This window comes from Microchirus variegatus, assembly GCF_963457635.1.
Source record: "Microchirus variegatus genome assembly, chromosome: 13".
NCBI lineage: Eukaryota > Metazoa > Chordata > Actinopteri > Pleuronectiformes > Soleidae > Microchirus > Microchirus variegatus.
The window spans coordinates 21,274,923-21,300,546 of NC_139814.1; the positions used below are offsets into that span (position 1 = coordinate 21,274,923).

General features: G+C 40.6%; 1 protein-coding gene across 7 annotated transcripts in view; it reads left to right on the top strand.

Annotated features, from left to right (window-relative positions):
- macf1a (microtubule actin crosslinking factor 1a) overlaps nucleotides 1-25,624 on the top strand; it is a gene marked incomplete at its 5' end in the record, with an annotated part of 197,578 nt that overhangs the window by 72,928 nt on the left and 99,026 nt on the right. For all 7 annotated transcript variants that reach the window (XM_083899806.1, XM_083899808.1, XM_083899809.1 and 4 more), the window contains 7 exons: nucleotides 2,149-2,210; nucleotides 5,698-5,787; nucleotides 6,691-6,792; nucleotides 8,018-8,095; nucleotides 9,055-9,147; nucleotides 24,608-24,774; nucleotides 25,315-25,427. In XM_083899806.1, coding sequence (XP_083755932.1) covers nucleotides 2,149-2,210; nucleotides 5,698-5,787; nucleotides 6,691-6,792; nucleotides 8,018-8,095; nucleotides 9,055-9,147; nucleotides 24,608-24,774; nucleotides 25,315-25,427 — 705 coding nt within the window. The remainder of the gene's footprint in view (nucleotides 1-2,148; nucleotides 2,211-5,697; nucleotides 5,788-6,690; nucleotides 6,793-8,017; nucleotides 8,096-9,054; nucleotides 9,148-24,607; nucleotides 24,775-25,314; nucleotides 25,428-25,624) is intronic.

Here is a 25,624-nt window from a genome sequence, read left to right on the forward strand (position 1 = left end):
ACAGACAAGAAACTACATGATATTGGGGTTTGGAACAATGCAAACACCTGTTAGAAATATTTATGCAGAATTTCTATTATTTTGCAGCTTTTTTGGGGAGACGGGAGTAAACCAAAGCATGAAAGTAGATAAAATAGTTAGTAATAAACGTTGTTAAGTGGAATCAAATTTAGTTATAAGCAGAGTGAAGGGTGTAATTATTAAAATGATCCTAACTATATAATCTTCAAATAAATAATATAACACTCTTGCTTATGTATATGATATTCTTTGCTGCTCCCAGGTCTTAAGGAACACTGTTCCATAGATGGTTTTATGCTGATTTTTTGGATAATCGAAAGACTAAAAGGTTAATTAATAGGAAATATGATGAATGAAAAAGCTGAAGTCCCTTAAGATCTTAAAACAAATGGAATAAAATTATCTTAAAATCAATTTGAAGCTCTAGATCAGTGCTTTTTAAACCAAGAACCACCTGAAAAATCGGCTACGGACTTCTCACAGGAGACAGATTTATTCTCTCATCATCCTCCTCTTCCTCACATACACTTCACACACTGGTTTAGTGAGAGTAGATTACGATGAAGCGAGAGATAAGGTGACTCGAATTATTGTTAGTTTTATTTTCTTCGCACTATTCCTCAAAATTCCTCAGCTCCACTCCGATCACGCACCCAGTATTTCTGATTTTCCAGAGGATGCTCGCATACCCCTGGTGGTACACGTACCACAGTTTGAGGACCACAGATCTATAGAGTACACAAGCGCTAGCCGTTGTAGAATCTATTGTAAAAAATACAACATGGCATCACATGTTTTACAGAATGGCGGGAAAAGGGGAAAAGGAGGATGGGGTCTGTGTTTTCTCCCCGACAGACTGATACGAGCAGAGGAAGAGAGGCTCCGTCAGTGTGTGTTGGGTGTAGAGGGGGAAAGATAACACAGTAGTGGCACAGCATCAGGCTCTATTCCCGTCCCGGCTGCCTCACTCCTCTGGCCCGTGCTGCAGAGTGAGTGGAGTGAGAGGGCTCCTGGCACTGAGGAGGAGGAGGAGGAGGAGGAGGAGGAGGAGGAGGAGGAGGAGGTGGTGCCACTGCCAGGCTGCAAATCCACACCTCACTCCCAGGTTTCAGAGACGCAGAAACACAGATGACCTCTTTAAAAAGGTCATAACGTTTGAACATTGAACAGGAAACGGAGGCAGGCGTTGAATTAAAAATGACAAACATGCAGAAGGCGAGAAAAGCCAAACCAAAGCACTGGTGTGTGAGTTTCACTGGGGAAACCTTCAGTGTGCTCAAGGTGATGTCATACAGGGAAAACAGACTTAACGACAGGTCATGTTTGAAGACAAAAAGGGTGTTTTTTTCTTTTTATCAGCAGGATCTGTCGTTGACCATGAACTCTGAGAACCTCCTTAGTTAGTATGTTGTGAGAGTTCATTATGTCTACGACTGATTGAACGTTTTTCTTCCACCTTCCTCAGAACTGTCACCTGATGTTATGTGGCCTCCATAACAACAGCTGATAAGACAGTTCTGAGGAAGATACACGTCAAAACTGCTTAACATGGTCAAGGAAAACTTACTGTTGTTTAAAAAACCAAACCAAAACACTAAGTTCAAGAACCTCCTTAGTGTTTGTGTTTCCAGCAGATGTCTTACACTGGTTTGCATACCATAAGAAACGTGTACAGTTACTGTAAAGAAGTCATCTTGAGTTGGGTTCAGTTCACTACAAACAGTCTCTAATTCAGTATAAATGTCATGTAAACTACCTGTAAGTGATACACAGAGCTACGAGTAATGAGTACTTTCATAATCGACTACTTTCACGATGAATGGAGTACTTGTTTGGTCCATAAAATGTTGAATCTGAGTTTCCCACACCTGGTTTTCAAATGTCTTGTTTTGTTTTCTTTGTTACATGGAGCAAAGAAACCCTAAAATATTCACATTAAACAAGCTGAGAAATCAGAAATTGATTATGAAAATACTTGACAATTAATTTAGTCATTGAATAATCAATACAGTGTCATCACTGTCGGTTTCTCTCCTCTATTTCATCCTTATACGTTTCCTCCGTACCAGGATTTAAACGATGTCATTAACCTCCCTCTCCTTCTTTTCTCTGTTTGTTTCTCTTCAGATGAGCGGGACAGGGTGCAGAAGAAAACCTTCACAAAATGGGTCAACAAACATCTCATCAAGGTTCGTGTCACTGCTAAAAAAAACACTTATTTATGATTGGATCATATATGGCTAAGAAAGCTGCTCCTCCACTGAAAACACAGACACAGTTGTCCAGACGACTCCTCGTGTTCACATACATGTCCTCTGTTTACACAGTAAGCCTCTGTACATCCATAACATACAGTATATTATGCATCACACACCGCCTGTCACACACACACACTTGTGCGGAGACAAGAATGCCAGGTATTCATCTTGTCACATGACTCTGGAGTGAAAACCGTCTGACCCCATAACTGTGGAGCAGCTGTGGTCACTGTGGACAGAACTGTGTACGAGCTGCTGTTCATGTAGGTCGCAGACTGTGTGTGTGTGTTTTCTCTTTATATCACGACCCAGTTGACAGAAAGTTAAGTTATTTTAGGTCATCAATAATTATTAAATATTATTTATACAGCAAAACATACCAAAAAACATATTGTTCTCCAAATGTGTAGAACGTGAGTATTTGCTATATGTTGTCATGGCAATAGTGAAGAGCATTTTTATACATTTTATGTATTGAAAATAACGGAAAATGACCAAATCGGGAAGAGAAAAGTCACAAACAGCTGTTATAATTCATTAGTTGTATTATAACGCACAAAAGTAATTGTATAAATAATTTTATTGCATTTTCCAGCCCAGCCTAAATATTTTTTTAAATCAAATATCGTTGCATTTTGCATGGTTATTATACACATTTTATTATTTATTACACAATAAAAATTAAAGGTTCAGACAGTTAAATGTGGAATTGAACTTGTGAACTTATTAAGGGTTAAAGATATTATTATTATTGATAATAATAATAATAATAATAATAATGACGCATAATAACTTAAGATAAGTAATATATTACTAATCTTTATATAGGGTAGTTTTAAATAAAAGCTGGTTAAAAGTAAAATAATTGTTCTTTTTGCACAGTGAATGACAGAAACACAATAAAGTCTCCCAACAGTGTTTAATGTAGTAAAGTAGCTGTTTTACTGTTGACCTTTGACCCCTTCTGGTTAAACTTATCAACAAACACACACACACACACACACAGAGCAGAGCTGAGGTGAAGAGGTTGACAGGGTTTAAAGAGAAAGAAAGACGGAAGAGAAAATAATCTCCTGAGACAAAGAGAGAGACACGGAGACAAAAGAGACCGGAGCGGAGCTTCCTTCACCATGACATCACTGTGCCTTCTTTCCTGTTTGCTCTGCGTGTGTGTGTGTGTGTGTGCGTGTGGGTCAGCTCTGGTATGTACAGTATCTGACTGCTCAGGTGCAGGGTGTTAACAGGTGTGTGTGTCTGTGTGTGTAGTGTACAGTGCAAACATGTGCCAAAATAAACAGTGGCCTCTGATCCAGCTGCCGGCTCACAGTGACATACCTTTACTCCTGCACAGATCCTGTAGAAGAGTTCATGATTAGTGAGGCTTGTTAATCTCTCTCAAATAATCATTGATCACATCTGTGTCAGGATGAATTTATAGTAAATAGATGAAGGATATTTTCAGGATGAGGTCACTCCAGTAAAAACACAGAGCCTCCTCAGAGCCGGGAATAAACACAAACTCACAAGCAGAGACGCATTTAAACCAACGTGAATCATCATTTCCAGTCAGTGTCTGATACGTCGTCTAATTAACGCTTGTTTCCTCAGCTCCTTTTTTAAAAAAAGAACAGCTGATGTCAATAAAACGGCTGTGTCGGCAGCAGCATCAGCAGAAGAACAGTGAGAGTGTGACACAGACGAGAGAATCTCAGTAAAACAGTGTTATTAAGGACCAGTGAGAGGATGATTATAGTTCTGCAGCTGCAGCTTTGAGCCAAACATAGTCTTTAGACTCAGGACTGAACCTCCAGAGGCTCTTTCTGCCCCCAAACATCAACAAGAGCACAGGAGATGAAGTTTTAGGATGAAACACCTCTTCACTTTTCTTTCACTTTTACTCCTGTGACTGTGTTGCCCTCTTTTGGTGAAATATGGAAATGCAGCCTCTTGTCCTGAGGCCAGGACTGCAGCAAAACTTTAGTTTTCTTTGGATGTAGTTTTAATGAAACAAGCTTAAAGGGATACTTCAGTAAAAGTAGATTAAAAGTATGTGACCAGAAAATGACTTTTGATAGAAGTTGAAGTCACTTTTTTATAATATTACTGAAGTTAAAGTCTTAAAGTATGTGGCATTTACTGGACTTAAGTATCAAAAGTAATTTGCTGATATAAAATATACGCGTTGTCTTTCAACTGGTAGGTTGTGGGTTCAATTCCTGGCTCTGCTTGTCTTCACGTGTCCTTGAACAAGATACATAACCCCATGTTGAAGCATGTGAATGGGTGAATTGTATAGTTTAAAGCAGTTCATCAAGACTAGAAAAGCTATATAAATACAAACCATTACCAACTCTTCTTCTAGTGTTTATACGTTGTTATATTACGACACTGGCATCAACTTTGTTGCACCTATTTGTCGGCATAGTTTGACATTTAGCTGCAGCTCCAGCCTCCGTCTCTTTCCACTGACAAACACCAGTGAGCAGCTTTGTTTACAAAAAAAGAAAGTGAAAAGTCTCTCTGTGTGTGTTTGTTTATGTCCACAGCTGCTTCACGAGGCACAATGTGCTCCTTTCACAAAACGTAGTGTCAATAAAAGAGCTGACACCTCTTTTCCTCTTCTTTTTCTCTTTTTTGTTTTTGAAACACAGTTTTCAAAAACCTCACTTTTTCCTTTGTTTACATGAACTTTATTCACTTTCTCACATAGTGAATAATACATTTGTAGTAGGAACTAAATAGAGGTGCATAAATTAGCCACATTTTTACAACAAGCATTCAAATTAATTAGGTTTATTTCTATGTTTTTGATTCTCTATGCACAAAAATGTACCGTTTCATCCATAATTTTACTTTTTTGGGGATATACTTTTTCTCTTATTTAATTGAGTTAATAAATAACTTTATAACTACATACTGATTTCATGTGTTTTTAGGGTTCGAGCACGACTCTTCACACTTATTGTGTGTATTAGTTGGTGGAACTATTATAGAGGTCATTCTTATGCTTCTGTACATTCACTGCATCTCTAAAACTAGTCCAAACAACTGATGGGTACAGTTTCATGTAGTCATAGTAAATAATAACATAAAATAAAATGTGTAAATCAATTTCTGTAATCAAAAAAAAAAAGGTGCACTGATGCTAAAATCCCAGGTCCCCTCCAAATCTGCTGAGTCACCATGACTGCATCCACCCACACCCCACACCCCACTCATGCTGTGGATGCAGCGTCATGGCAACAGACCACAGCTGGTGCCTGGTCTCTCTGACCCTGTCCTGTCCACTCCTGTCATTGTCCTGTCATCTGTGAGACAATGGACCAGACAGATGTCACTAGTATAAAATCCACACAGTAATGACTAGAGAGTGGGAAATTCAAATATCTGTTTTCTCTTCCTTATCTCCTTTCCTCAGGTGAGGAAACATATCACAGACCTGTACGAAGACCTGAGGGATGGACACAACCTCATCTCCTTGCTGGAGGTTCTCTCTGGAGTCACGCTGGTATGGATTTTGTTTTTACTTTACCTCACACACACACACAGAGCAATAATCACACTCTTCTCCATCGTAAACTCCTCCTCTTCTGCTCTCATCACACACCTGGTCATATACATGCGTCCTTCACTCAAGACAAACAGACAGACTTTTCTGTTTAAATCACAAACCGCAGCATCTGATCCCCAGTGGATTAACGTTTCTCTGCATCGTGATGTAACCGTTTTAGTCCTAATGCAGACAGACAGATGTGGCCCTGAAGTGACGCAGACACATGTCGACAGGTAAACTAACACAGACCGACAACTGACTGTGATTTGAGTCGCCAAACACAGACAGAGGACACGCCGTCCTTTTGCAGTACCTTAACCCTTTAGCACAGAGCGCATAGTCGACACTCTTTACATGAATGAATTACTCGACAGTTTGTGCTATCTGAAAAATTCCAACGCTTTCTGAAAGCTAAGAAGTTACACTTCAAAGACAATGTGTGGCTATTACTGTAATTTCACTGATGCAGATACAGGAAGGCGGCAAATCAGTGCACACACAGCAGTAAATTCTATACAAAAATGCCTTGAAGACGGTCCTTTCAGGTGATAAAACTATCAGGATATAAATTTAATTTATTGATAAATATTACCAACCACCTCTATCTTTTATATAAAAGGTTCATTGTTGACTGTTAAATAGTAGCTTATGAAACAATCTCACCACAAAAAGGCAGCGTAAATATAATCTGCTGTAATCTAATCCAAGGACGTCTCATCCGTTTCCCCGTTATTCGTTTTTTCTTTTGTTTTAACCTCTCGATTATAGTTTTTCTACCATTTATCCTCTTTTTTTCTGTTCTTGTTTCTGTTCCCTGTCTATTTGTCAACCCCCTCCCCTCCTTTTCTGTTACCGTAGCAACAGAAAAGCGTCCCTCCTTCAAAAAGGGCGTACGCCTCGCGGGCCCCCCCTCTCATCTTGCTCAGAGGGGAGGATGACGAGGAGGAAGGAGCTCAGGGAGTACGTGTGAATCACCTGCACTGTCCCCCTAACCCCCTTACCCCATCCCTCACTCTCTCACCCTCTGACCTCTGACCTCTGACCTCTCAGCTTCACCCGCTCTGCCCCACAGGAGGTGGAGCTGTGAGGCTGCATGTGATGAGCGTGATGCTGCTGCTGTTACTGCTGCTGCTGCTGTGTTACTGACTTCTGTTCTGAACAACAATACAAGTGTGTGTGAAGGTTTCTGTTGGGTGACAGCATCGTAACTCATTTGCCGCTGCTTTAGCTATCATTTAATGTCATTATTACCTTCCCGTCTAAGAGATTGGGATTAAATATGTAAGAAAGAAAATAAGCAAATGGATGCAAAACAATAATGATATGTTTTCACTCAACGGTGCTCGACTGTGACTTTGCATGTGCTGTGCACAATAGAAATAAAATGTATTTACTGCTCATTTTTAGCTCAATATTTATTGGATTTTAGCCCAATTGTGAACAAAATGAGAATGTGAAAGAAACAGGAACAAAAAGGCCCTTTGCTGTGAAGAGGTGTTTTCTGAATGGATATTTTTCTTTTCTCTGCAATATTAGATGAATTATTTATCTGATAAAAGTGCAAAACAGTTGCAATAGTGTGATATTTACAATCAAATCAAAGTCTCTCACTCCTTGTTGAATCCTTGTTTGCTCTCTTTACTGCTGGGTTTGTGTGTGTTTGTGTGTGTGTTTGCTGTTTCCATTTACATACAATATCATAGCGGTGTTTTAAAAAGACACAGATTCTCATCCAGAAATTATCTCCATCCATGATCCAAACACCCTCAAGGCTTGTTTCTAAGAAGCAAAAGACAGCGATTTCGTCCATAGTTGTCCACATCACAGGAACGCTTACGATGACACATGAAACAGAGCATTTACCATAGATTACATAGCAATACTGTAGAGTAAATAAATAGTAAATCTGTCAGGAAAACGACCAAGAAGAGCGGCTCTAGCCGGAAAACTCTCGAATGAAGTGAAGTTTGCATTGTCCACGCTAAACCAGCAGCATGGTGTGAGTCCCCCCACACTGCAGGCATGTCTTTAACAGCATCTGTTGAAGACAGCGCCCCCCACAGGAACATTTCATGACCTCACTTGCACTGCTGGAGTTGGTCTGTTCACGCGGCTGCTGCCGTCCGAGTCTCTGAAATGATCACACATTTGATTTTTTGTCTTTTTCTTCCTGTTTCTGTTGCAGCCCAGAGAAAAGGGGAGGATGAGATTTCATCGACTACAGAATGTCCAAATAGCACTGAACTTCCTCAAACAGAGACAGGTATATACACACTGTACATACACACACACATTTAAGGCCTTAACAGCATCATAAATCCACTTTTATCGTCCCCTCTCGTCCCGTCTTACTTGCACTGTATCTCTTGGTTTAACCTGAGACAGCAGCTCTGTCTCTCACTGAGGACACGTCCTTCTCCTTCCTGTCACTATCACTCCCATCGTTTTTTTTTACAAAATGTCCCCCGGAGACGTCAGACACACAAACAACTCCTTCGGTTCACTTCATCTGTCTAAACCAGAGACGCAATCGGATTTTTAATCAAGTGATAATGACATATACTGTATGTGTATGTATGTATGTGTTTTTAGTCATAGGTTCATTCTGGATCATTATTAATGCATCATTCCATGTCAACACAGGCACTTTTATTTTGAAATTCTGTGACATAGCTACACAAATTGTCATATATACCCCTAGTGAACAGATTAAATCAGGATTTTGATGAGGATTATTGACCGTATACATTTCCTGCTCTGTGTGTCGTATAGTCCTTCTGATATGTGTGTTAGGTAAACTGTACAATATATTACTCTTAAAAATACTTATACTATATGAAGCACAGAATATATAAGTATTGTTTATTGTTTGAGTTATTGAGTTATATGTGAAAACATACACTAGTATACTTACTGCTTTTTTTAGTTTCAGCTATTATTATTATTATGCTGTTGATCATTATTATTCTTATTGTTATTCCTAGTAGTAGTAGTAGTAATAATATCATTACTAATGCTTGTCATGTGACCTAGTGCAGGTGCATATAGAAGGGCTTGGAACCATAACATCACCTTCTCAGTAATAAGAGACACATCATCGCCCCCCCAGCACCTCATTTGAAGACTAGTTTTGTGTGTTTTCAAAGGCTAATACATGTGTAAATTAGTAGTATTTTGTTTGAATCTAAACCACAATGAAATATAATCTGGTTGCTTCTTCAGGTCAAACTTGTGAACATCAGGAACGACGACATCACAGACGGGAACCCCAAACTCACGTTAGGTCTCATCTGGACCATCATCCTCCACTTCCAGGTCTGTGCTCTTCTTCTCCTCCTCTTCTCATGCTCAGCACACAGTGTAATCAAGCCTTTAATTGTTTGTGTGATAATTGGGTAATGATGAGCCACATCATCATTATGGCTGTGATTTAATCTGGATTTTTAATGGATTGAAATCCATCTCATAACGGCAGATGTCCGTGTTGTTCCTCTTGTTGTTGGGATTTGTGAGATTATCTCAGACAGGTTGAGTTAACAGAAGAAGAAGTAGTAGTTGTTAACGGCTGCTGTGAAACTGTTGTGTAGTCGCCGCTTTTTGCCATTTAGACTCTGCTCTGCGGTGACCCCCCCACCACAAGGTGACACTGCTGCCAAGTGGTTGCTATGGAAACAGTGGTGCACGGCACCACGGCAACTGTTTTCAGTGTGCATGACTCAGCAGAACATGGTGTTGCAGAGAGAGAAAGAGGGACATGAAGGGGACAGAATGAGGGGAATTATTTGGGGTAAATGAGGACGAGAAGTGACTCCAGGATTCTGGATTTAAGAAAAGAATAAATGTGGAAAGAAAGAGGGAGATGACTCACAAAAGTCTGAGTTCACCAAGTGCAAGAGATGATGACAGTTCTACATTAGAGCTGCAGTGAGAGCTCTGTGTCAGCGACATGTGACATATCTATAATTACACAGCCCAAAATACAGTGCGTTAGCATTTCAGATGGAAATAACATTTCAAAATAAAGTGTGTGAGCGATTTCTGATTAAATACCCTTTTAAAGTCATAGAAAGAGTAATTTATGCTCATAAAATAGCTGTTAAGTTGAGTATTTCTTCTAAAAAGGCCACTTGAGCTCAAGAGTCCAATTATGTAGCGGGAAAAACCTCAAAATTCAAGGTGATTTGTTTCAAAGTGAAAGTTAACATGGCTTTATTAGTTTTTTTTTTGGTTTTTTTCTGAAGTTCAACTCGACGATTTACTGTGCGTTTACACATAGAAGCTGCTGTTTTCTCGAAGCATCATTTGGCTGCTACTGGATGTTCTAGTGAGCACATACAGGACAACCAACACGTTTAATTTAGCTTTATTTTTATCCCCAGATTCTCACATCTCACAGTTTGTGTCAGTCGACTTTACATTCTTAACATGTGCTTAGAAACTGAGAAACAGCTCCCATTAAATTTTATTTTTTTTAACACATACAATTAAAGAAAATGACTGCCATTCATTTTAGTACTAATTAAGTGTCAAAATAACTGTTATTCTTAGTCAAATAAGTGAAACACACGTCAAGGATTTTAGTGCTGCATACAAGAAATGTTGCCAAATATTTCCACAAATAATATTAGAAAATGAAATAGTCTTATTAATAGTATATTTGTAAAAGTGTCCTGACAATGAAGGAGTCATTTCTGATAAAACAGGTCTCTGTGATGAGTGACTCAGTGGCTCGTCTCAGCTAATTATAGGAGCTGCTCTCCCATGTGTGGGATATATTTGTTATTTGGGTCATTTGTGTTGTCAGTCATCACTTCATCACCACTACATCATCTTCTTACTCTATGAGCTTTTGTCTCTGTTGTTATTAAACGACTCCTTCAGCCGTTTAGATCGAAACAAATGGCTCAGAATTTGTTTTAATCACATGTTCTTCACGTTTGTTCTGCATCAAGTAAATAACCATTTTTTTAATGCAGGACAGTGACAAAAAGATCTTATTTAATTTAAAATAATTTTTCTGTGAGCCATTGCTTTGACCTCAGATTTAAGGTCATCCTCCCCATGTCCATACATCATACTTTTATACTTTCTCCACAAAGGGGAATTCAAACTGCATGCCTTGCAATGTGAATGTCATAAATCATCAATATTAAAGCAGTGAAGGACCTTTAAAGAGCAAGTTCCCTTGTTTTTTTAAAGGTTGCCCCACAAAATAACCTAAAAATAAGCAAATGACATATTAATATAATTAATTAAAGTAGGAAATTATATAAAGGATACAGAATTAACCAGACAATCAGACAGGTAACAGAATCCTTATTTGTCTTCATTTTTTCCACTTTCAATCTGTTGTAATGACTCATCCAGGCCATTAGGTGCCACCATTTATCTCAGATTGTTGGACATCATCATCATCACTTCTCCTCCTGATGCTCAGTGTCTTCCTGTGATTGGTTAATTAACCGCGTGTGTCACTGCTAACTCTGGCTGACTTAGATTCCGTGCTGGTGGACAGATTATTCACCGTGTCGCTGTTGTGCTCGGAGGCTGAATCAGCAGGTGGAACCACTGATTATGTGTTGTTCACAGGTTCTGATCAAGGCCTTCAGGACATGGTGCACATCTATCACCATCTATCCTGTGAGCTTTAAAGGCTTTTTACCGTTTAATATCATTAAGGAACCCATTTGCTCCAATATCTGGAGCAATGCAGTAGCTTTACTCCACTTATTTAGTCACGATATATTGTTCTGTTCAAACCATAGAGCAACAGGCTGTTATCATCTTCAGCGAAACAACAATCTGTGGAAAAGTAGAAATCAAACTGCCTTTATTGTCATTATAATGCACGCAATGCAGTGAGATTAACACAATAGATTCAGTCGTGAAAACACAATCAAATAAACGAATAAAGTAACAGTGGAGAACAAGAGGATTGTGGTATAAATAGTGTTGTAGTCCTACATTAAAATAGAAAATATGGACATCTTGTGTTCTTCCTGATCTTTGATAGGAATCTTTTTTTTTTTTATCCATCTATGATCAATGAGTCGATCATATACAGAAACAGTTGAATTTCTTACTTTCATTGATCATTCATTGACTTATTTTGTAAATATTATCAATAAAAATCCATCACATCAACCCCATGGGGACAATTTTTCACAGGCTTAAAAAAGTAAAAAAAAAAAAATTAAAATCCTGCCTCAAAAAAGCATTAAAATGCATAGAAAATCCTAAATAATGTAGACACAAGCTGACGTTCAACCACACTGTATGAACAGTTTCCTCGTCGAGTCGTGTGGTCAGGATAAATGAGAGTTAGAGTTTGGTTGTTTTTAAGTTGTTCTGCCTCTGCAGGTTCCAGATTATATTCAGAGAACAGGATGTGATTTCTGTGAGGAATATTGAGCGAACTGAAGCAGAAACACGTAGCACAGCAGGCTTTTCACCTCAGTGGATCGGAACACACCTTAAATTAGGCCTTTTTTTCAGATTACCCTTGTGAGGAAAGAACGTTGAGGTTCACGGTGTCACAGCTGAAACATAATCCAGCTATTTTCAGTTATTTTAGCAGAGGAAACTTTGACTTTAAAATCAATATCACTCTCTCTGTGATTTACATTTATTCACAAAATGGCTGCTGTAATAAGAAGGGATCAGAGAAAAAGAACTCATGAATGATCGTGAGGCTGGGATCAGTGTGATTAACACAGCATATGATGGCATGAAGCCAGTCCTTTCCCCCCACATTGATTCTTGGTTTTTTAAGGTGTGTGTGTGCGTGTGTGTGTTTTTGCTTCCTGAGCCTTTCAGCTAATGAGAGGACGATGGATTAGTGCACGTTTCACCGCTCAACACCATTTAGTTTTCTGCCTCTATGAGAATAATTTTTCACCATATATACATACATACATATATACATACATTAGGGCCCTGTGTGTTTTATGTTTTATGCAAAGTAGTATGAGTCATGTTGTGCCTGTTGTGTAAGATCACATGATTTTGGAGTTATGTTCTTATACTCATGTGATTGTGGCTGGACACCTATAGAAAGACGACATGAGGGGAATGAAATATGAAAGATGTAGAATGTCATTGTACTGTGGACAGAAATTATGATTTGTACCATTCATATTTACATTAATACTAATTCTGGTACCTTTTTTTGGTACTTTACACTGTTTTTAATTACAAAAACTTAGAAACACAGTTGAACAGACGTATTTTGTTTTATAACTTTTTAAAAGTACCAAGTTCACTGCCTGACTCTAGGTAATGAAGATCAATTCTTTCTTATTATTATGTTGTATAACTTGATATTGTGATATCTTTAACATTTTAGTTATTGGTTTAGTAATCTATTTTTATTTCCAAACAAATGATTCTATTGTGCAATTTCCCAGGGACAATAACACATTGATTATCACATAGAAACTGATTATATATACAGTATATATATATACTGTATTTATACTGTCTAGATATATATATTTATATACACATATATGTATATTTATATATGTTATATATGTATATACACACACATATTCTTTGGGGATATTAAAGTAAATCAATCAATCAATCAATCAATCAATCACACACACACACACACACACATATACTATATATACATATATATATATATATATATGAATGTATGATCCATGTGTCATGCGTTTACTACAAAATGAGAATGCTATGGTTAATCTGGTGGATTAAACTGTTGTTCAGCAGGTACACTGAAATGCCTTGCAAATTCCATGTAGCCATTAAAAAACCCAGTCGTCCATATTGATTTACAGCATTGCCTGTAATGACCTGGTCCATCCAATAATATTGAAAGGTTAGCAATCTCGGCGTGTAATGTATTTAAACGACTATATCCTCCTCCTCTTTAGCTTCGTCCGTTCCCCTCCTTTCATTTCTTTCAAATCTTCTCTTCCATCTTCTCTCCCTTTCCCCCCCCGGCTCTCTTAATAACCCACAGTGTGATTTGCAGATGGAGATCGGAGGGGAAAGACGTGGAGATAAACGGCTTCGAGTGCTGAAGCGTTTCTTATTTTCCGTTTGCCGAGCGATGCCAGTGCAACAGTCTGATTTCAATTCACATTCTCTCGTCTTTGTGCCGCCCCTGTTTCAGCCTGTCATTCGCGGAAGCTTTTGGGTCAAGTGTGTGTGCATGTGTGTATTGTGGGCTAGAGAACTGCTCACTAACAGCCAGGAGAATGAGAAAGAGAGAGAGAGAAGGAAGGAGAGGGGAGTAACAAGGAAGGGGATAGGAGGAGGAGAGCCAAGGAGGGAGGGGTGGACTGTGAGAGTGAGAGATCGAGCTGAGGAGAGTGTGAAGCTGCAGCAGCTGGGAGATAAAAGCTTTTCTCTCTCTCTCTCTGTGCCGGCGTCTGTGAGCGAGGGATAGAGCAGATGAGCGAAAGCAGCAGAGGCAGAGACGAATCCTGGCTGCTGGTTTTTACCGGAGCTGCCGGCGTCTCCTCATCAAGCAGGCCGTGAAAAACCCACACACTCGTGGACACGTATGCAGAAAGGCTCCCACAGCTGATCGGAGGCACAAACACACACACACATGCTCTCAGCTGGACACGAGCCGCTTCCGTCTCCCTGCACCGCTTCGGTCGGATCAATTCAGCCAAGCTCGTCTGACAGAGCCGTGGTTTCCTTTTGAAGCCGGAGACGCCCAGACAGCCTCTGCTCCCTCTGTGTGTGTGTCTTTGTGCTTATTTTTAAAAAGAAGACAAGGACAAGGAGCGCAGACCCTCCTGTGCTAACCTCCACCGCCACCGCTGCTGTGCTGCCTGGAGTTCGGGACCGCCTTTAACTGGACGCCGAGTCCCTTTGGCTCTGTTCCAGATCTACAGTACAGTACGCGAAGTAGGGCTGCTGCTGTGAACTGGATCTCGTCGACTCGTTAGCAGAGCAAACTGCGGACCTGTCTGTTTTCTGCCTGAGAGTCCAGCGCCGGATCCTGAACCAGATGCCTCGTCCTAATTGGATCTAGTTGTCTTGAGGAGCTATTAAGAGACGAGGAGAAAAAGCCCTGGGGTCTGCCTGGTTTTTGACCTGATCGTAGTCTGAATTTCCCCTCCCCGACCTCTTGCAAACTGTGGATTTAGTCGTCTGTTGCACCGTCGCACTGCACCACCTGATGAGGAGAATGCCTGTCGGACTAACTGTGAACTGACAGCAGACTAATATAGGACAGTACTGGAGGAACAATCCCCACTTCGGTCTCATCCTCTGGGAGTTTGACTACAAGGTGATGGGAGTCTTAACCCTGGTATCCAGGGAAAGAAGCACGTGATCGTGAAGCATCTGCTGAGTCTGACTGCATTTGTTTGCCTCCAGATTTAGACCAGCACCCTTACTAAGACACACAGCCTTTTTCCCCCCAGCTTTTCTGGTCATAATAGTATCATATAATATGATTCCACAGACATGTGTCAGCTCCAGATGGTCGTCGGGAAGGCTGTGAACTTTGCTGCCAGTTCTCAGTTGGAGAAATCAAACGTGAGAGCAGATTTTGACAGCAACAGTCCTTTAATGGGACGGATGCAGACCTGACAGACTGACATCGGCTCAGTGAGTAAGTAATAAATCGAGAGGGAGGGATGGAGGTGAGGAGAAGCTCTGGGCTGGGACGCCGATGTTCTGATTGAGTATTTTTAACAAGCTGTCAGATTTTGGCTCCGACTCTGACTGCACACCCACAACCAATCTGGACTCTGTGCTGCCTCGGCAGAACGAGACACCGCTACTACGAGGGGATATCGACGCCGTCGCCAATAATTCCCCCACCCTCTCCCACTACGAGTACGGCGGCAGGAAAGGATTCTCACAGATTGCTGTTGACTTCCATTACTGATCTGGGGCCCTCTTCCTCTCCTGTACTGCAATAACATTACTACAGGAGCAGGAGCAGGCATCACTAATTCATGAGCTCAGTGGATAGAGATCCTGGATTACAACCTCACCTGAAACCAAACTTGGACAATTGAACTGTTGCACTTGTTTTTCCCTCACTGGCTGATTATATTTGAAAGGTTGCACCGACACGTTCACGATTCCCTGCAGTGCATACACACCGAGAATTTCACAGTCATGTCACCCCCAGACACCTGGAGAGTGTGTGTGTGTGTGTGTGTAGAGGAGCTGGAAAATCACTAATGGGCTGAACTGCACTGTGAATTTCCTCTTCTCCCACACTCATCATCCTGCCTGACACATCATCTTACTCCAGGTTGTAGTTCACCTGACACAAGCCTGGTAATAAATCCTACATCCATGGCTGCAACCGAATATATTTCCCTTCCCTCTGTCTCTGACATAACTGTGTCTTCATGTCCTTGACCGCGAGTCTCCAGAGGTTGAGGAAACGGACTAAGAGAAGCACTCGGCTGCCGTTGTCATGTTAGTGATGGCTAGTTCCACTCGGATTCCTGTTCACGATATTGAATCTAAGATGGAGTCTTGCAAAGTAGCGCTCCACCTGCTCGTCCTGACTTCACATGTCTCTCTGGTGTCAGATTGATGAAGTAGCTGTCCTTCAATCATCAATCTTTTCTCTTCAGTGTCACTCTTTTCAAGGGATGTACGGGAAAATAATGTGAAAACCTAAGGAGTTGGCCTCTGCGATGGAGTAACTGCCTGTATTTGCTGCAGCTTATCTTTATATACATATATTCACTGTTCTCTGTCCTCGTTGAAGTCATGGGGAATTCCATGGGTTGCGTCCGGCCTCATCAGGAGGGGGAACTCGGTGGAGCGCCTCCACTTTCACCAAAGAAGCGTCTCCGTTTCAGACGCAAACACAAGGGCAAGAAGAGCAGGAGAGCGGAAGAAGAAAAAGAGGATTATGAACATCAAAGAGGCCGTGAGCCTGGCGACAGAGATGGACAGAGTGAAGACGGGAAAGCAAAAGACACCGTTGAAACTGCAGATTTAGATTTTAGCAAAGGAGCTCGGACTCTTGTATCAGTGCCTGACACCAAAACGTATCTGCACAGCAATACTCTCTCACCGGGGTCTTCCAGTGCCGGTGTTGGAGGCCTTTTGGGCAACAGATTACTTGAAGTGTCCCCCAAACCCAGCCCAGCCTGGAGAGGGGTCTTCTGCCTTCCTGGGGAGGAGGACACTGTCAGCGCAATCATAGACGTCTCCAGCATCCCCAGCCAAACCACCACCACCACCCCAGTCAACACAGGCCCAGCCATGGGCAGCACCACCCCGGGCGGAGGCAGGGTCCTACGTGTTAAAGAGAAAGTCCAAGGTGTCCTGGAGAAACCGTGGATCCTCCGACAGAAGAAGGAGAAAAAGGACAACAGGAGAGCAGAGAAAGAAGAAAAGGTCCATGTTCGGACAAAGGGAGGACACGAAGAGACGTTGGGGGTCGCGCAGACGTCGTCGAAGAAGGAATGCAAAGACGTGGTTCACATTCGAGAGGTGGACGGTAAACTCTGCGTGGTCAGGACGTTGTACCCCAGTGATTACGGCTCTCCAGTGTGGAGGGGGCAAAGCGACAGCGAGGTGGAGGTCCGCAAGGAACCCCCGGCTCCGTCTCCAGTCACGGGAAATGTTCTCAAAGTCCTACTCTCCGAGGAGGACAAGAGCAGAGCCAAAATGTCCGCAGGTGAAACCCCGTCGTCCTCGGCTGTGGCTGCGAAGGGATTTAGGTTGGACTCTCCAGCTCAAGCGCAGGACAGGACGTCTCTCTTGGAATCGGGCTACGCCAGCGACCTGCCGCTGACCTCTCCGGAGACGGCGGGCACCACCCCCAGTCAGACGGACTGGGGAGGACTGACCGGCAGCTCTTCAGAGAGGCTGGACTCCATGATAGAGAGTCCACTGTTAGTGCAGCAACAGGCGGCCGTGCAACTGCCACAGGTTTGTGTCGCATCATCATCAACACATCCTCTGAATCAGCGGTATCAGACTCAGAATCATATCATTATGAGTCAAAACAAACGGCTTTATTTTGAAATAATGTCAACTATTGTCACAAATGCTGTTGCGGCAGTAGCTAATCTCGCTAACTGCTACTGAGGAGTTGTTTTCTAACTTGACTGGCCCATCTTATGCGTCTTGAAGCTCATGAGGCCCTCAGGTCAATTAAGTTTGAGACCCCTGCTCTAAATATTATTGAACAACGTCAATTTCTAGAGCTGCCACTAAGGATTATTTTCGTCATAGATTAATCTGTCGAAAAATGTTAAAAAACTTTTATTAGTTTGGGTCAAACCTGGAAATGATGATGTTCTCGAATGTCTCTGTTTTGTCCACAAACCAAAATGATTCAGTTTTAATGATTTCTTTGTTATGTGGAGTAAAGAAACCAGCTAAAACAATCAGAAATCTTGTTCTAATCATGAAAAAAGCTTCAAACCGATTCATTGATTATCAAAATAGTTGAGCATTAATTAGTTATGGATTAATAATCGATTAATTGTTTCAGCTCTATCAGTTAGTGAAGAAAATTATTAGGAATGTGTGAATTGATATATCATACAAACATATTAACCAAATTAATAGTTAGATTTTCTCCATTGTTTCTTCTAATCGCACCAGTTTTGCGACTTTCTTAATGAGCGCCATCAACACTTAAATATAATTTTTGAGTGGTTTATTCAACATCCTCACACCTTTGCTGTTTCTGGTGAAACGACGACTGTCACAGGAAATTAAAAGTGAAAACAAGCTTCACACTCTCCTGCTCCGCGGAGCCTCCGGTCACGTTAGACTGGTGAAAACTGAAATAGGACAAGGTTCAAGGAACAACAACGACGCTGACAGGTTCATCAAGAGAATTACCGAGCTGTGGCAAATGTGAGATTACATGTGTGACATTTTCCATAAACTGAGAAAATGATCTGAGCTCTTGGCGTCAACACGAGGTTGTATGGAGACATACACTTTGACCAGTTTTCTGTTGATGAATTTGTTCCCAGGAGTTTAAAACAAGCTGAACTCGTGAGATATTTCTGTTTGTGAATGTTAATGTCATTTGAGCTCTTGAAATGGAGTTTTAAATGTAGGTTTTTGAACGGCTGCCTGAATTTCCGTGCGTGTTTTGGACGTGTGACAAGGGTTTGCGTGTGCGTTATCAGCTCGTGCAAGGCACTGTGCTTTTCCATTCTTTCCCTGGAGGCTAATCAAGGCAGACCAGGCGGTCTCTCCATCCTTTGTACCCTCCTCCCTCTCTTTTTTTCTTCTATTGCTCTGTTTTCCCTCACACCACACATGCTGGATCACTTTGGTCATCTGTTGGAGTGTGAGACACAGACAGGATGAGTGTTTTTGTCTATATGTGAGAGAGAGAAAGAAGGGTTATTGCTTTAAATGACAGGGTTTCCTCATGGTCCAAACTGGAACGTGTCATTTCCCGTCTCTTCAATTAGTCCCAGACAGTGTAGCTGTGTATGTGTCTGTCTGTGTCCAACTCTGGTGGCTGGGAAACAGAGTATTTACAGGTGGATTAGATGGGTACATTTATCATTATTGTCAATATAGGCTGTAGCTGTATGGAATTGTTTTTATAGTTTCTTATAGAACTGAAACAATTAATCGATTACTAAATTAATCATCAGCTATTTCGATAATCAATTAATCGGTTTGAAGCTTTTTTCAGGATTAAAACAAGATTTCTGATTGTTTTTTTCTGGTTTCTTTGTTCCACATAACAAAGAAATAATTCAAACTGAATCATTTTGGTTTGTGGACAAAACAAAGACATTCGAGGACATCATCATTTCCAGGTTTGACCAGCACTGATCAACATTTTTTAGCATTTTCTGATATTTTATGGACCAAACGATGAATCGATTAATCATGAATATAATCAACAGATTAATCGATTATGAAAATAATCATTAGTTGCAGCTCCAGTTTCTTATTTTGATATCTTATTAACAGAAGGATGTATGTGAAGGTTCTCAGAGTTGTTTCACCTGTGGAAGTGGTGGATAAAAAATCCAGATGTTAAGCTTCTGTGTGAAACACAGCAGAGAGAGAGAGAGCGAGCGAGTCTGTGGAAACTTCCAGCTCTCCTTCACCTTGAAAGTGAAAGAATCTGCAGCAGATTCTGCGGCATTAAAACAACAACTGCCTCGGTTTTATTCATGTTTTTCCTCCACATTATTATCAATATTATTATTATTATTATAATTAATAAGAGACAGTACTGTCAGTGTGTGTGTGTTTCCTCTGACATCATGTCAGGTCATGTTCAGTGTGACGCGGCTCATTGAATGCACAGTTCCTGCTGAGTCATGAGAACCACACACACACACACAGATGTACTGTAGATGGCTGCGCCGCAGAGGATTCCTGCTAAAGAGGGTTTTTACTGGGCAGCAAAAATCAATACGCATGTCTCCCTGTGTCATGGTGACTCTCTGTGTGTGTGTGTGTTTCTGCATTAAGAGGAATTTGAAATGTGCATTCATCAATCTGAACAGGTCTGGAACCACCACTTACATCCATCCATCCACTCATCCTGTCATTCATCATCCGTGTATCCATCTTTTCTTCATGCACGCTTCCATCCTTTATTGCTTGGCCAGGGATTCACAGATGCACATTTTATTTAAGTGCCGATAAAACCATTAATCTGTTTTCTTCCTCTGTCCGTCCTCTCATCCTCACTCATCTCCTCCCTCCATCCTTTGCTCTACCTCCTCCGTCCTCCTCATAAACCTCAAAGAAGCCATGTTTATTTATTTACTCAATACTAGAGGATCATTGTGACTGGATCATGACTCACCCGCATCATAGTGTTGTTTTTGTTTATTCAAGTTTATTTTATTCTGCCTCTGCTGCAACATGAAGACACTCGCACATAATATACAGGGGTTTCTTTGAAGAAACATTCAAAGCTTAAGTTGATATTAGGCCAATGTCTCCCTTGTATGTTTATGGCGCCACCTACTGTTTCATGCCCTGCATTGCTCGATTTTCGTAGACTATACGTTATAGGTCCCACTGTCCACAGTCCCACTGTCTCTCTCCGTGGTTGACGTGAGATTCCTTGCAGAACAGTGAGCGAGTAAACTTAAGCAAGAGAGAGCAAATGACGTGATGCCTGGGAAATGGAAATTCCAAGATCTCTGGCTCACCAAAGTAAATTAAAAGGAAATTACTTTTCCAAGATCCCAAAAAGAACAATCACTTGTCCAGATGCAGAGCATTGCTGCAAATCAATAAAAGTGGACACCATCATTGACGAAGCGTCTCTTCAAGTTGCCTTCCCGTCTTAAGCTGTGTCAGCACATTTGGTCCTTGAATTTGTGGGAATTGGTCCTGGAAATTGAATTGGACATCAACCTAGATGTGGGAACCCTGTTTATACATTTAATTTGCCTAAAAACTTGTACTTTACAAGGAGTTTGTACAAAATATAGTTTGTAATAATCCCAATCCTAGACAAAAGACACTGTGATTATTGCAGAAATTCTCCGGCCCCAAAAATCTGCTCCTCAAATGATAAAATATCATCATTATTTTTCTTTCCTACTTTGATTTGAAGGAAATACTCAAAGTACTTGTGATTATTTGTCGACACATTGTTAATTGACCAATTATTTGGTAAAAACCAAGTCAAAAATGATGTGTGAATGGAGCTGAACGTAAGGACACATCATTGAGGTGGAATATGAAGGCAGCCACTGCTGTAAAAGCTCCACTAATGATCCACGTTAAATAGAATTATTTCCTCAGGTGGAATTAATTAGATGGCTTTGAGTAGTTTGTCTCATTATTAGTTCGAAATGTACAAGCTGGAGCTAAAGGAGAGTGAGTCGAGTTCATTTAACAGTTGTTTTTTTGCATTTGTCTTGCCAGTCGAATACCCAGCAGGCTAATTAAGCGCTGCAGCTGACGTTAGGTTGACGTCCTCTAATGACGGCACACACATTCTCGACTCTCATAACATGCACTGTATGATGGATGTGTTTGTGACCACAGAGGATTCACGAGCTACATTTTTGCCCGATTCTTCTGCAGAGGTGAGGGGGATCAAAGAAGCTCCAGACTCTTAATGACCATGCGGTGTCGAGCCACGTGGGCTGCACACGTGAATGATAATGAGATTCTGTAAAGTGGGTTTGTTGATGTGGAATATGGGATGTGAGCAGCGTGGAGCTGAAGTATAGAGGACGTAGAACCAGAGGAGAAACGGACGAATGATTCTTAAAGTCGTGAAGAGAACACAGTCGGTGGTGTTCACTACAATATGCACTGACAGATACTGAATACCTGTTGATTACTACAAGAAAGTCAACACAAGACACTTTTTTCTAAAATTACCATTGTTCAAGGAGCAAAGAAACCAGAAAATATTCTCATTTAAGAAGCTGAAAACTTTAAAACCGATTAATTTTACTATAAAGTCTGAAGGTTGTTTATGGTGGTTATTATAATCTTCCCCTGCAGTGACTGTTCGCATGCAAGAATTGCCAAACTTCATTATTATCACAACAAATGGAGCTAAATGATCACAAATTCAATCATACACATTTACTAAATACACTTTAATAACACCATATGTCACATTAGTAACTGATTAGGTCATTTTTTAGTTTCTTAATAATTTGCTTATTCAATTATAAAATAATAATTTTCTGTATATGTAGTGCAGGTAAACATTTTTGTCTTTGAAGATCATTATATATGCTGATGACAGTCAACAGTTTCTATAAAGTGTTTCTAAAATTACTTTTGTTAAAGTAGCAAAGAAACTGGCAAATATTCTCATTTAAGAAGCAGAACACTTTAAACGATTAATTTGATAATCAAGTGTGAAGGTTGTTTATGGTGGTTATTATCATCTTCCCCTGCAGTGACTGTTAGTATGCAAGTCTTCTCGTCCTCCTCCTCCTCCTCCTGTGTTGCTACGGTTCCACTTCTCTTCACTCTTCTTTTTCCCCTCCGCCTCTCGGTGTTTCTTGGCTCTTGCTGCAGTCTCTTGGCACAGGCCGGACTTGAGCAGCAGGGAAAGAGAGAGACAGAACCACGGTCATAGAGAGGGGAGGAATTACCGGACGGTTGGTCAGTGAAGACTGAATGACGTAAGAATACTGATGACAGCCAAGCTCTGACAGTCAGCGCACACATATATCAGCCGTCTTTTCAGTCGCATCAGAAAAGAACAAATTGGGAGACAAAAGGATGTGGATGGAAAGTGGCCAGAGTGGTCTTGGTTGCTCAGTTGCAGGAAAACATAAATAAAGAAGTGAGGTTTCCCGTCAGACTCCACAGGAGTAAACATGCATGTGTGTACAGAGTGAGTTCAGGAGGTGAGAAGGAACAGTTCCCACCGTCAGGCGTCTGTTTGTGGCGTCTAACAGTGTTTTTGTTGCTGTTGCATTACATATTCTGAAGAATGATGCAACACTTGTGAAAATCTAGGCTGATATGGAAGTTTAAAATCACAATTTTGCTGATGCATGCTTAGTTTATTCCTTTATTTTTGTTTTATTCCTTTGGAAGGACTCACAGAAACTGTTTTAGTCTTCCAGCCAATCACATTATCACACTATTAGGGCTGCAATGATTATTATTATTTGATAATGTATCATTTATTAATCAATTACTAATTTTTTGTTTGTTTGTTTTCTGATTCTTCAGATTCTTAAATGAGAATATTTTCTGGTTTCTTTTTTCCATATAACAAAGAAATCATTACAACTGAATAAAGTTTCAACATATTTTGCATTTTACTGACCAAACAAGTACTTCGAGAAACTAATCGACAGTTTAATCGTTTATGAAAATACTCATTAGTTGCTTCTCAAATCAACTTTAAAACAAAGTATTTACGTTTCAAGATCTGGACGACTGCAAAACTATTTAAACCATGTACAAATGGTCCAAATGGTGTCCAAGAGTTTAAATTGCCAAAAGACAACAAAAGGAGCTAAATGATCACAAATTCAATCAAACACATTTACTAAATAAACCTTAAAAACACCTTCTATCACATTAGTAACTGATTAGGTCATATCTTAGCTTCTTAATAATTTACTTATTCAATTATAATTGAAGAATTTTCTGTATATTTATAGTGCGGGCAAACATTTTTTTCTTTGAAGATCATTGTATATGCTGATGACAGTCAACAGTTTCTCATTGATTCAAATATGTAAACAAAAAACAATTAATCTCTATTTGCAATTGTGTGCCAAACAGGTTAATAATTCATATTTTAATTTATGTTGTCAACAACATAGTTTTTCATGTATGTCTGTGTTGGTGAATATAATTGAAGGTGCAGCTGCTCCTCAAACCTGCTGATGATATCAGATTAAAACAATCATTTTTGGAGTTTTTAGTTTGTAACTTAACTCCCTGACTGCTTTGTGCAGAATCATCCTCTTTGTCTCTTCACATCACTGTCAAAGAAAAGATGGTGAGGTGGACGATGAGCAGGTTGATCCGTGTGTGAAGCGGAAAAGATGAAAGTGTGTGAATAACCAAGGTGACAGGGGGAGGGAAACAGGAGATGAAGGAGAGAGAGAGTGTTTGGTCTGAGATGATGGAGGCAGGAGAGATGATGAATTACAGAGAAGAAAATGTTTACATTAATATGAAACTGCAGGCGGCCGTGTCTCATCAACACACGCAGACTTGTTTTCCTCACTCGCTGACGTTGTTGATGAGCAGCTTCAGGGGCGAAAATGACGAGTGAAATCAACACGAGCAGCAACTTTGGGCCGATTCGTGGTTATATAAATAATAACCGCATTTCTTTCTCCTTTCCCCCCTGCAGATCTCAGAGATCTACGTGTGCGGCGAGTCGAGCGACCTCACAGCCAAAGAGAAGCTGTTGTTATGGAGCCAGCAGGCGATAGAAGGCTACGCCGGCCTCCGCTGCGTCAACTTCACCTCATCCTGGAGCGACGGACGCATGTTCAACGCTCTGCTGCACAGATACAGGTGACACCGGCTTCTTAAAAATATGAATATCGCCATTTTCTTTTACACCTCAGTTGCTGCCATTTGTCCACAAAAAAAACTATGTATGAAACGAGTTAACTTTTATTTTTAAAGGAAAATGTCCATTACATTTCACACAAACCCAGCAGCAAACAGGAAGTGATTTGTTTCATGTCAGCACAACACAAAGAATTGTCCAGGAAAAGTTTAAGAATCTATTTATAGCCCAACATCACACACACAGTTTGCTTTGAAGGTGCTTGTCCCTGTGCTGCTTGTCCCAGGTTTGATAATAAAATGAAGGATGCAGCCAGCATAATGTGACCTCATTTCTACTTAGAGGCAGGCTTTAAGCATTTCACTTTTTACTGATTGTTCACCAGTCTTTATTAGAAAAGACAAATGTTATTCCACTACTGTACAGAAATCCTAAATATCACATGCTTCATGACGCACAGATTGTTAATAGAATAAAGATTTTAGCGGCAACAAAATTGTGATTTTTGAAATGTTTAAAGTGAGTGTGCTTGCGTTCTCCAGGCCCGACCTGATCGACATGGAGGTGTTGTCTCAGCAGAGTAACCGTGAGAACCTGGAGCAGGCCTTTGAGATCGCAGAGGCGTTAGGAGTGACCAGACTGCTGGACGCTGAGGGTGAGACGTTAATGTCAAACCATGAGCTCTGATTCTCTGTTGAGATTTTCAGAGAAATTCAGAGCCTTTTCAGTCCTGATAACATTTGACGCTTAGACCTTTTGACACATTCTCCATTAAATTACGTTGCTTTCGGGCTGCATACATTATTTAAAAAACCTTTCTTTCATCAAAAATGACAGCCATACGGTTTTCTG